Consider the following 13,812-nt stretch of genomic DNA (forward strand, 5'->3'; position numbering starts at 1 on the left):
AAAAGAATCTCGAATGAAAGAAAGATGTAGTTATGACTGTAATAAATTTGTGTATTTCTTTGCGATTATTCTCATTTTTAATGGCGAAGCACACGGCGTATGCACAGAAAAATATAAAATTAAATGAAATAAATGATTTTTCCTATTACTTCGCTTTGATAATCAAGATCAGATTGATTGATACCTGATTATGAATAACTTAGCGACTTGAGTCAACGAAGTTAAGCATTTACACGCACTTTTTTCCATGAATTTAATAAATTTATGACTTTTTGATAGCCTTCGAGCTCTGATAGGACTGATTACGGGTCAAAATCCATGCGGACGACATATGCGACGATCCACTGTTTACAACTTATTTGGAGGATGAGGATAGTACAGAATATTTTCAGTACATATTTACATACATATTTAGATCGGATGTATTGAAAATGGACGAGATACATTATCTTTCCATCAAAAAAGTGCTGATATTCACAAAGACGTCTGGTAAGTTTGCAGAGGAGGAATGAGCTCCCACCTCACCTACTTATATATCCATTTTCTCTAAACTCTGTCTCTAGGCCTTAAGTACAATGTACAATACAGCCCGAGCGCTTGGAAAAATTGTTTTTGGTTTTTCCAGTCACCCAAAATTCCATTCCATGCCATGATATTACATCGGTAACGAAATTGCTAGAGTACCTCCCAAAATGATATTTCTACACTCCCTCCTGGACTACTTGCCCGAGAACCCAGGTGCCATTGGCGACTAACATACAGAGAAGTTCCATTAGTTAGGATATTTTCAGCATGGAAAAACGATAGAATACCAAATGGAGACCTCGTATGTTTGGAGATTTTTGTTGGATGCTTGCAAGAGACCTGCCTCATATCAAGTAGTCCAGAAAATCATTATATTTAGTTAAAAAAAAAAAAAACACATTTTCAACTTTAATTGTATGTAAGTAAACCCACAGTGCTTTTTTAAATGAGAATGTTTGAAACTCGGGTAAAAAAAAATATATATATACTTACATGCATATATATATGGGTTTAATGTTTAATGGCCTCAATTGCTAACTTATTCAGTAATGGTTTTATTCTTATTTTATTCAGGGCGTGAACTAGCGGCAATAAAGTGTTGACTCTCTTTCAGCTACTGATATGAGACTGAATAATTTTCTCTAAATTGGCAAAGTTTTACGAAATTCGAAAATCAAGCTTCGAGGGTTTTCAAATGCACAGATCATGTGCATGTGTGTATGAGTTTTCTGATTAAGGAATAAACATTTTTGCACATTAGGGTGGTCCAAAATTGCATGTGAAAAAGTAAAGTCGGAATTTATGGTTCTATAAAAAAATGCACCCCTGTTTTATTTTGAAATCAAAAAATATTTAGAGGTTTAGAAAGACAACTTGGACTCTTGGAAATAAACAATTGGGTATTATTATCAGAAATCTCCTAAAGTGAATCAGAGTTTTTCGATCGAAAAATATTGACTTTAAAGAATTCTATACCATTGCTACTAAAAATGGTTTTTGCCCTTATAAAATGCAACCCTACGGGGTGAGAGCATTAAAATTCCGACTTTACTTACTTTGGACCAGCCTAATGTACGCTGTCACCAATACATGATTAAATCAATTAAAAATAAATGTGCATGTGCCAATTTCAAACTGCAGTTTGTTGTTTTTGTTGTTTAGTTGTATTAGTGTTAAGATGGTTAACATAAACGCAATTTCTTCAATTGGTTATATTTGTTTGTATGCATTTTTTAATTTCGTTCTTTGCTTAAAGTTGGAATACGTACAGGTAATTGTTGCTTTTTTGTTCATTTTAGTTTGTAAGTACAAGTTAGTATAAGTGTTTTTTTTTGTGTGTGTTGTTTAAGTTTTACATACATACATAGATACAAATATGTATATGCGTACTGTATATTACAATTGTTTAGAATTTGTATTGCAAAGCAGTGTACTAAGCCAATGCTTTTCCATTTTGTAAGTATTTACGCGCGAAAGCATGGACACTACTCACTCTCCCATCACTCGTACTCGCTAAATGTCATCAACAGCGCCTGCTTGCTGCGAGTGTGAGCGCGGCTTTGTTTTGTGCAGCGTTAATCGCTTTTAAAATTTAGCCATTTTAGGATGAGATTGACTCTCGAGTTTTAGTGGTATTTCGCACCTGCATATTTTTTGTATTTCTTTAATTTTCTATTACTTTGTTACTCTACTAAATTTGGTGTTGATTGTTGTTTGACTTGTAGTTTTCAGTAGGTTGTATAGTTGTAGCTTTGTTGACTCACTTGCTTTCGGGTTTTTTTTTGTTTTTGACTTTCTCGTTTTTTTTTTTACCGAGAGTACTTTGTAATACCTTTGCTTAATGTGTAGCTAACCTCACTAATGGTTCCCAGTTGCTTACGTCACACCATTGACTCGCTTTTACTTGCTTGTTGTTCCTTGATATTTCGTCGATTAGATGAACTTAGTTGAAACTCAGAGATGATAATAAACATTCAAAATAAAAAGCAATACTGATGTAAACGTAAATGAACGTAGGAATTGTAGAAAAAATGACAATAACGTAATGTAACGTAAATTACGATAATTGAAATGTGCATTATGAGTATCTTTGAATATGTCTTTTTGTTACGCATTTGCCAAGTGATGAGGAATTGTGTACGAACTCTTTGCGTAGCCAACGGCAGTGCACAAATATTGAAATATTAAGAAAAAAGTGGCACACATGTAAGTTATCAGTGAAAATGGTGGTAAATGCTTTAAGATAATGTTATATATGAAGCACAAGATGTATCTACTATACATACATACATATTTTCTATTATGCATACATACATACCTACCTCCCCCGATTTTGTTGGTGTGAAGTTAATGGTTTATTGAAATGTTTGATGCGCGCTATGGCGGTGCGTGTACTACGAAATCGTGGTGAAGTCGTAAGGCCGTGAGGCGGTGTTCAAAGCTGCTTTTATTTATTTATCTTTTTTTTTTTTGTTTCTTAGCTTTTCGATAGTGAAATGAGTGCAAAAGCGCTGATCGAATAAATCGCATGGGATGTATGGGGAGTGAGTGGAAATAGGTGCATATGAATGTGCTTTATGCTACTGAGTACATATTTTCTCTAACAAAATTTGTAAGCAATATGTCGATCACCAATATATTGTATATGTATGCGTAATTTTGAGATGGTTTTTGAAGTAGTATGTAATAATTTTATTTTTTGCTAAATAAACGATTTTATCGAATTGTAGTCGAACGTTTTAGAGCAGTATGTTTTGGTAGCTTATAAATATACACATATGTATAGTTAAAAATGAAATATGTACTAAATAAAATAGTGAAATAATAACGAAAACGAAATTGAAATATTACGGAATTTAAAATAAAAAGTGACGCCAAAGAGCAAGGCAACAGAAGAAAACTTTTCATCAGAAGAATTTCCTTAAATCAAGAAACCCTCAAAATTCTCGCCACTCTGAACTCAAAAATTTTGACAAAAATTTAAACAAAGCCCCCCATCAAAATGTAAATAATAATAATAATAACGCATTGTACAGTCAATAAATTTAAAAACACCAACAATTTTTTTTCGCACTTTAAAACTTGCTGGAAAAACATTTTTTTCGAACTTAAAAATTTGCGGATAACTTTTTTTCTAACTTTCTCTTGAAAACAAAAATTTTCCTATGATAAATTCATGCATACACAAAATCATGACCACACTATTTTTGCGCAGAAAACCATTAAGCGTTGGCAGTCTTCGGCCCCGCTTCAAAAAATAGCCCTTACCAGTCCAACTCTGGAGAGAACAAACCATACGCGTTCAAATTTCCTAATTGGTTAAAAGATATTAGTCTTATGCACAACCATTTACAATAATAAATAGATACATAAAAAATATTGATTTGTGAAAAATTTTAGAAAATGAAGTGCTACTCCAAGCCAATATTGAATAAGAAATTGGATTCATATATTTAATATTTATTTGAAACTACATAAGTACAAAGAAATAAAAATAAAATATATGAAACTAAAAATAAATAAAAAACTTTTTAGAATTAAAATAAAACGATATTTTGTGTTTCAAACAATGAAATTTGTTTTGCTTTGAGCTTACGGGACTAGTTTTTTTAGACACACAAAAGAACGCTATTCTTTCATCGAAGGCTTTAACTAAATAATCGGCTTGAACGCCGAAAGACATAACGCCTGAAAAGCTTGTTGGGGAGTTTAGATAACAGCAGTTGTTTTTAACTTCGCTAACGTCTCATAAACCCAGAAAGATCAGAATTGGCAAAGTCAAGCATGGTGATGTATCTTGTCAATTTTAGAACGGATCTTTAAAGCAACGAAAGCGCCCGCTTGAAATTAAAGTTTGAACTCAGCGCCAAGATTTTCAAGCTCAGCACCGAGTTGAGTTAGTGAGCTGACTCCTAGCAAAGAGCCGCACGCTCAGACTCACTTTCCAAAAATATTGTGACGCAGTAGTTCAGTTATTTTTTTTTTGACCAGTGAGTCAATTGGTTGAGTCCGAACTCAGAATTAATAGTAAAAGTAAAGAAGAAGAAAGAATAAAATATGTGGAAAATGTTGACTGAAACCGCGACTTAATTGAAAAGCCAAGAAAATGAGTTATAAATTAGTTATGATACCTCACTGAGTTGACTTAAAAAACTGAGCTAGAGTCATTGAGTCAAATAGCGAAAATTGGCTAGGTCACCTACACCTGCCTTCCATTTTATAAGCATACAACTGAGTCGCTTGCTGAAAGCCAGAAAAGCGGTGTAACCAGAAACTATGCCATTGCCTTCCGAAAGCTCTATAAAAAAGTCATATTTGAGTTCAAAAAGTTTTCGGTAATATCCCGCAAGAATGTCATAATTATAAAAAAAAAATGTTTTTATCGATGTTTGCCCTTTAAGATATCTCATAAGAATATCCTTATTTTGTCTTTTTTGCAATTTTACTACCTTAAATTTTGCTAAAGTGGCAACTGAAGCAACTACAGTTTGATCACAAGGTAAGCAACTCGCTAATAGCTTTATACTCTGCAATAAAATTTCGCATTATCTTTATGAATAAAATTTTTTTTTTTTATTATTTTATTTTAAAGGAAAAACTTTACTAAAAATTTAGAAGCCGTTTTTCTTGAGTTATGAAATTTTGTACAGCGAACGAACGGCGAGTTCTTCAAAGATAAGTACAGAACGAACTAGATAATTTCTCTGAACAAAAATTTAATAGTCATGAAAACATTTTCGATTTTTCACAACAGCATATTCTGTGTAGGTGTGCAGGCGATCTCTTGTGTGTCTTAGCAATAATTTTGATGTATTTAAACATATACATATATATGCGTATGTCCTTATAAGTAATTCCGCACAACAACAAATATGTAATATATAAAATAATAACAACATAAAATTTGTTAAAAAGCTATGGTTACACAGCTACAATCAAGTTTTTTTTTCTCTGGAAAAGTTCATACATAACTAGATTTTATTGTAAATATTTATACGATTTAACTTTAAAAGTTAAGCTACAAGGTAGGTCTTTCTATATGGGAGAGGATGCAAGTGCAGTCAAGAAAAAATGGCAAAATTATCTAAAAATTTAAAGATGAATTTAAAATTAAAATACATGTTTGTTTAACTAAATAAATAATATACTTAAGCAAAAAATTTAATTTGTTATTTTTTTTTATTTAAATTAATTAAAATAAAAATAAATACAGGTTATAAATATATTTTAGAAAAATTTATCAAGAAGTTAGAGGAGTTTGACGGAATGGTGTGGGAAGCAATCTTTAAACCATTTGAACGATGGATTTTACTCTACTGATCCAATGAATCAGTTTGGTGTATATATTTTTTTTTATTGGAGTTTTATTTTATATTTGCAAAGACATTTGCTTTAAATCGATATAAAATTGTTTAGTAGTTTGGTGTCATTCCTCATTTTGTTATGTAGAATACCATTGAGGTTCGCTTGTGCGAATGTCTGTGCAAATATAAACGTACAAAATAGCGCATTTACTTGGTCTGCCAAGTACTACATACAATTGTTATTTTTTCCATATAGGTAATTTTCTTTTCCAATTCACAATCAGTTTTCTTTGGCTATACTACTTAGAACACGAACTTTCCGTTGTGTTATCTAATACTTTTTGTTTGATACATTTTGCATTGCCTTTAGAAATTTTTGCCATATTTTGCCGATTATTAATTGCCAGAAATGCGCTATTTTGTACCCGATCGTTTGCTCCATTGTTCAAATGTACGAGTAAGGACCATCAGTTAAGGCGCTACACAGTAACAATCAAGAGTTATCATCCTTGTTTGAACCACCCCCACCGACCCCGGAGCCTTGTGTGTTGGCAGCACGACCGCCAGCTGGCGCACGCACAGCGGCCGGTTTATACTCTAAGCCCGGATCGAATTGCATTAATACGAAAACCTAAAATATAAAGAAAGATGATTAAGTTTTGAATAAATAGTTGGGAGCAAAAATGAGAAAGTAAGAAAGAAATATTAACGACAAGGCATTAAGGTTGTATAATTTTACTTAAAATGTGTAAAAAATTGAAGATAGATATCGATTGCCCCTTCGGTTTTATATTTCTTCATTAGTGAAAAATTCTTATAGAATGGTTTTTTATTGCTAAGTGCCTGGCAGAGTTTCTCCTATTTACCTTAAGCTGCATTTACATGAGGCGGGCTTATCGCCCGTCAACAAATCGCCTCATGTAAATGCATATTACCAGGTTGACCGAGCTTTGCCCGGTGTGCATATACTTTTTAAACTTTTCAAGGTTTATATATCAAAGACTGGTCATTTGGAAAGCTTTAAAAAAATATGTTTGAAAAAAAAAAAAATTAATTTCGATATCTATCTATTTCTTAATAAAAAATTTAGGTGGCAACCCTGATCGAAAATATTTTCTCACCAAAGTCCTCAACAATACTTTTCATTTGATATCCATATTGCGATGTTTTAGATAAATTGTGCAGAATCGAAAAAAGTGGCAACCTTACACTACTATCCCAAGGTATACAATTTTGTATATAGGGAAAGCATTGTTTAAGAACCTTCTCTCAATAGTAATATTTTACCTTTTTTCTAAACAAAAAATCAAATTAAATGCGATTCAAAATATGTGGCAACCCTGTTTAAAATATTTTTGAAATAGGGATCTTTAAAATACCTTCCATTTGTTGTCCATAGTGTAAGTGACTTGATTTTGTTACAAATGGAAGAAATGTACTATTTTACGTCGCCTTCGAAAAACCCCAAAAATAACGTTTATTTTTTATCCAAAAAATAAATATCACAAAATAACAATTACTTTTTATCGAAAAAGATAAATCCAAAAACAATGATTGTTTTTTATCGAAAAAGTAAGAAACACAAAGAAATGATTATTTTTTAGAGAAAAAATAGAAGTCCAAAACAAATTATTTTTTTTTATCGAAAAATTACAATCACAAAATAATTATTAAATTTGATCGGGAAATAAGAAATCCAATTTTCACGGTTGAATTATGACTTTCATCGTAAAGATCATAACCGCTATGTTCCCCAGGTATAAACCATTTTGCTTATCATAGTGGTCTGACCATGGATTGAACCTAGGCTCTGCCGGGTGGTAATGAGCACCTCTAAGCACCCAGTCTTTCTTCGGTTAAATTTGATTGAAATGGACATATATATTTAACGAAAGCTTTGTCGATATTATCGTTATGTATGTATGTCGATAACACGTGCCCCATGCCTCCAGAAGGCATAGGTGCAGATAGCTACCGTTATCGCCATTAGCCCGTTAGCGAAATTTAACTTACATTCGAAATACCATAATGACGCATTCTAATTTCAACCGACAGTCGTTAGGCGGCACTAAAGGTCACCTCTTTCCATTTGAGATTAAATTCTTTCTAGTTTTAGAGTTTATAGAAAATCTCAACTCTCTTGCTGAGTATAACCGCAGAAAAATACAGGCCAATTAGGTAGAAGATCGCCTGACGTATTCCTTGCAATAGGTTTAAATACCGATTAAAAAGGAGTAAGGAGAAAAGCTAATCCTTGAAGAAATATTATGATGAGTTTAAGGCATAAAAGGCTCATTAACATCTGTCTGTCTACCTTTGTAGATATATTAACCGATATCGGTATCAATACTTATTACGGAAAATCGTAATATCGTATTCGTTATCGATATACACAAATATGTATTTATCCTTATTGATCAATGCGCATTGCATGGTTATGACCGGGTTTAAATTTGATCCTACTCAGACTGAAAATATTTCGGCTCTTTAAAACCGAAGGGTCTTAAAATATCTATCACACACTATATGTTTCTTCTGTAAAAAAAATGTCAGAGATCGGATGCATTTTACAACGAATAACAAACAGTTTATTTTTGACTCTTTTAATTTTTTATTTTAAGCGAGGTAAACCGATTATTGTTGTGTACGAAAAGTTTGCTTTATATTATTCCGAGCAAAAAAAAAACAGTGAGATTTCTCGAAAAAGATCTTGAAAAAGTCCGGAAGAAATAGAACGGGAAGTATTCGAAAAATTCCAAAAAGTTTCGAAAATACCCGAAGTATTTATGTATACTAAAAAAAAAATAATCGAAAAAATACCGATACAAAACATCAAGTACCCAGAAAAGTAACGAAAAAATTTCGAAAAACACCAAAGAATTCCAAGAAAATTAAAAAAGTGCCGTAATATATCGAAAAATAGAACAATTTGTGTTCCGAAAAAAATCTTGCAACTTTGTAAAAAATCTTGAAAAATTTTCGAATGGTAAAACACGAATAGTCTGAAAAATCTCTGACTGGTACTGAAAAATCCTTGAAAACTTCAAAGTTTTTACTTGTACCTTTACCTCTGATAAAATTTAAACTCTGTAAAGTTGCAATACTACTTCGCATAAAGCTTGCTATTTTACTATACTAAGGCTCACCTGATCTGTTGGCAGTAGTGAAAAATCATCGGGTGGGTTCGTTATAACATAGCGCTTGCTACTCGCATCACAACTTGAACTCGTGTCCCGAAATCGGTAGAGGCCAATGCATAGCATGCCGTACGACTTGAGCGCCGCCACAAATAGATCACCATATTTGCCGCATTCACCGAATTGAGCCAATGGTCCGTCGTACAGAGATATTTGGCCAACACGACATCTAAGTATGCAAACGAAATAGATAAAAAATGAATAGAAAATATTATCCACTAAAATTCCAACCTGTCACGATTGCTAAGACTATCCACGGTGCTATAGCCGCCACGCAGACCAGCACCTTCGGCGAGTATGAGCTCCAGCTCTGGTGTAGCGCCGCCGGTGATTAGAGAGCGGATCAACGTTAAAGCGTTTTGATTAAAGTACGTCTAGAGTAAATCGAAAAATAAATGAGCAAATTAAACTGATTTAGTATGTGGGATGCAAGTTGTAGCCCAAAAGTTGTAGGCAGTCCCAAAAAGAGGTCCAAAGAGATAGTGTTTCAGGTGTTTCATTTTTTAACTGTTTGTTTATTTGTTTTTGTTAGTAGGTAGGGGTAGCTACTGGTATGTAGTTTAATTTAAATTACCGTCGACATCAGCGAGTCGAGAACACTAACGGCGAAGGCGGTACCGCAGGCGAACGGCTGCGTCAGATATAGTTCCGTATCCGGATCATCATCATCGTCTTGATCGAGAAACTGCACGTTACTATCGTTGACCAGTTCTTGAAACAACAACCAAAACAAAGTTTAACGCTTTGACCTTTAACTAGGCGGCGAGCGAATTGTAGAATATGGCGTGAGCAGACTAATGCGACTAATACGTTCATGACCGGGCGTATGATTGGTACAAAGTTGGCTCACAAACGACGCGTGAATGCCTTGCAATGTATTTTATTTTTGGATTTTTGCAGAAAATCTGGATCATTGCAAAGCGCTCACTACTATAATTCGTATATATTTTTCTAACTAACTACATACCTACAAATCTAGTGCTTGAGTGCATACGAAAAAATCACGCAATCAAACAAACATACAAATCAATGTGATAAGGAGAATTCGTCAAACCAATATTAACTAAAAAAAAAAAAAAAGACATCCATGTGTGTGCCAGCCAACTTTGCGCCATCCGTCACCGGCTGGATGAACGTGTCGCGCGTGATTTGGTCGTTTAATCGCAAACACAGCCAACTTAGTGCGATGCAGTTTACCTGTTATCATGGGCACATTCGCGCCGTAAACGGAGCCGCGCCGTTGCAGCACAATGGGGCTGCCAGCGGTCGCGCTCAGATTATCGAATTCGGGCCCACGTTGACTCAGTACACCGATCGTATCGTCAAAGGTCATCGCCTTGATGTTGAGCGACGCGAGAATGGCCTCCTTATCGGCCAGCGTCGGATCGTCGTTGCTAGGAACTTTCGCCGACAATATACAACACATATCGCACAGATTCACGTTAACGGCACGCAAATCGGCGCGACTCAGCGGCGAACCATTCAACACCGATATCTTTGGCAAATTCTGTAACATTTTCCATTCTCGTCGGATGTAGTCCACCGAACCGACTATCACCACATGCTTCAGTTCGTGATAGTGAAAGTTTGAGGCGCGCAGTGGCATCACCAAATTGCGCAATCCGATTAGCGGCGAATCTGGATCGGCAAAAAGGCATACGACAACATGACCATTTAGAACGGTCATTGCCGCTTGATTGCGATCCTGATGGCAAAAGTAAGGGCGGAAATAAAAAAAAATTGAATTATAGTTTTTCGCAATTAAATGCAATTTGTTACGCTCACCAGTATGCAGTCTTCTAGATTCTTAGCCGGACTCCAGTGGAACATACCCGTCGAATCGTACTTCATTTCGGTCTTTTCAAAATCGAAATCCTTCGATTGATCATCCGCAATACCGGCCGGTAGTGTGACGCCACCATTTTGGTTTTGTGTACCAGTGCCGGAACTCCGGCTAGTTGGCCTGAGCGCAGCAAATGAGAAAAGTCGAGATATAAAGATAATTAAATATACATAGGTAAATAGCGCGAACAAATACCCAACCGCAGTGCAATACTACTATACTCATGTAAGTAAATATATAGCTAGGTATGTATGTATGCATATGAATGAATGCTTACAAATAACCACAAATTAGTAAGAAGTTATTTTTTTTTTTGACATTAATACTTATGGAATAAAACGAATCATGGGATCGGACAAACGTACGTATTGATGTATGAGTATTTGTGCTGTATAGGTAGTTGTGCTCAGTCATAACAAGAAAATGCACTCTGAAGTATGTATGTATGTATGTAAATATTATTAGTTGTTTTTAATTTAAACGTTTTTTTGTTTAATGTTTCAAAACAAAACTATTGGATGCTACGCGTTGATGTTTTGAAATGCTTATGCGTGTTTTCACTGGGAAAATGTTATCGATTGTTTGGTTACCGTTGAGTGCTTAGCGCGAGGATTTGATGTGAGTTTGAGTTGTTTTGTAACTTTAAAATGAGCATATAAATCCAATTACAATTACAAATAAAATGTGCATAAATTAATTAACGTAATTTCCCATTTCCCTATTAAAGAGATTCTTAGTAACATTGCTACGCGTATTCGACTCGAAAGCTCAAAACTTTTAAGAATTGAGTTTTGGCTCTTTGACGGCCCAATCCACTTTTTCCCAAACTTCTTGGAGTCTATTCGTGGTACTTTGCATTGCGAATAAAGGCAAAAATATTTAAAATAGAGTTAAAAATTGTATACATGACAACACAAACATCGTTATCGATAAAGAGAAAGAAATACATATCGATATCTGGTTCTCGATATATTTGTTTTTAATTGTTATCGATTGTTAAAATTTCAGGAAAAATTTAATCAAAAAACACTTAATCGAAAATTCCTACGGCAGAAGTTTATATATTAATAAGTATTTAAATATTTATTGAGACCTTTGTCGACATGCCTATCGAAATCAATATACATACATAAGTATTGCTAAAGTTACAAATAAATATATTTAATAATGTTGTTATTGTTTGCTAAAATTTCAGGAAAAATCTAATTTTTAAAAAGTTTTCGAAATTCCCTACGAGAGAAATTTATATATAAAAATATGTATTTAAATGTTAATTGATACCTTTGTCGACATGCCTATCCAAACCTAAGCATTGATCTATATCTATACATAAACATTGCTAAATTTACCGCTGATATATTTTTCGCCAGAATTTAAGTCTTATTTATTTTTATAATTGCCGATTTAATTATTGATAAATATATTTATAGATTGCTTAAATGTGAGGAAATTCACTAAGTTATGGATACTGAAGGTTATATTCCTAATCCCTATGATATTTATAATCAAATACAATAAAACCAAAAATATTAAGCATATGAAAATATAGCCAATGAGAGACTAAAAATATTAATTTAGTTTAAAAAATACACAAAAATATATAAAAATATAAATTTTAGTTAAAAGTCGTATATATATTATGTATGTAAATATGTATGAAGAAGATAGCATGTCTGTATTTAGTATGTCGAAAAAAGTCAATTGTGCGCATCAAAATGAGAATTTTTTCGGGCAGATATGCCAAAGGTAAGACTTTCAAGTCTCTGCAATTTCATCTGAGAACGCTAGTGGTTTAGTGTAACAAAATAATTATTAGGGTGAGAATCCTCTGTTAAAGCTGTGTACTTCTTTGCGGCAATCGCAGAACGAGTATCGAGTCCTAATCACCATATCAACGAACGCGAAATTATTTTTATTTTATTTCTTTATAAAAAAGAAATTTTTGAAAAAAAGTCCCTTAAGTATGAAATTATTTCTACACGAATAGCAAGGTTTTAGAACCTACATACATTTTTGGTAAATAAAATATTAATTTGACGTTTTTCGGTTAACACATCTTAAAGGTAAAAAAAACCTTAGAGATTGCTTAGTATTTTGAGTGATGGTTTTGAATGTTTTTACTTATCAATCTAACAAATGCTATTTTCTGTGTATGTCATTGTACTTTTAACTGTTTATTATGATCAGTACGTAATACAAAATTTTTAATGTCTGAATGACGTAATCAGTTGTGTTTATGTGGTAATTCAGAGTAATGAGAATGCACATCAAATGCATTTAATGTTGCTGAGATTGTGCAAAATGAGTATCAAAGTGTTTAATGGCCATGTACAGATACATATACATACATAGAGAGAGAGGGAGAGATACAGGTAAACATTTAATATAAATTGTTTAGATGCTTATTTTAAATGCCACACTCAATGGATATCTATACATAAATACATAGATTAAGGAAGACAAGAATTATAAAAAAAAAAAACAACTACAACGACACATATGTAACAATTTTAATAATTCAAGGCAAATTATGAAATGCAACGCAAAATTAATTAAAATTAGATTTATGAGTAAAAAAAAAAACACATTTTAAATATTGAATGTCAATAATAATGATTTAAAGCCGCTGCTTGTTAATGTGAACAAGTACGTATGTATGTATGTAGTTAGTGAATGTGTGCAGAAAGCAAACCAAAGCGAGTCGAGTTCGATGTGATAGTGAATTGAAGTAGAGGAACCAAAAGACCAGCATGCTCGAAGTATATGTATTTAGCAACGTCTGTAGGCAGATTTGGACATTATTCGAATGAATTGTTATTTGGATTATTATTCGAATAAAATTTATCCGTAATATAATTACTAGCAAATAATTCCTTATCAATAATTTTATAGCGATTTTATTTGTTATTTGAAATAACTCGGGCAACTCTGGCTAAGAAGTCTT

General features: G+C 33.2%; 1 protein-coding gene across 1 annotated transcript; it reads right to left on the reverse strand.

Annotated features, from left to right (window-relative positions):
• Nucleotides 1-5,710: 5,710 nt before the first annotated feature.
• On the reverse strand, nt 5,711-11,080 carry LOC108378743 (calcium-activated potassium channel slowpoke-like; the record flags this gene model as incomplete). The annotated part of the gene is made up of 6 exons (XM_017635047.1): nt 5,711-6,459; nt 8,975-9,194; nt 9,257-9,399; nt 9,600-9,736; nt 10,223-10,730; nt 10,811-11,080. Coding segments are annotated over 6 exons (1,416 nt in total), but the record flags the coding sequence as incomplete, so codon positions are not given.
• Between the last annotated feature and the right edge of the window lie 2,732 nt (nt 11,081-13,812).

Source organism: Rhagoletis zephyria, unplaced genomic scaffold, assembly GCF_001687245.7.
Source record: "Rhagoletis zephyria isolate East Lansing unplaced genomic scaffold, Rhagoletis_zephyria_1.1 Rzeph_scaffold_14806, whole genome shotgun sequence".
In the NCBI taxonomy this organism is placed as follows: Eukaryota; Metazoa; Arthropoda; class Insecta; order Diptera; family Tephritidae; genus Rhagoletis; species Rhagoletis zephyria.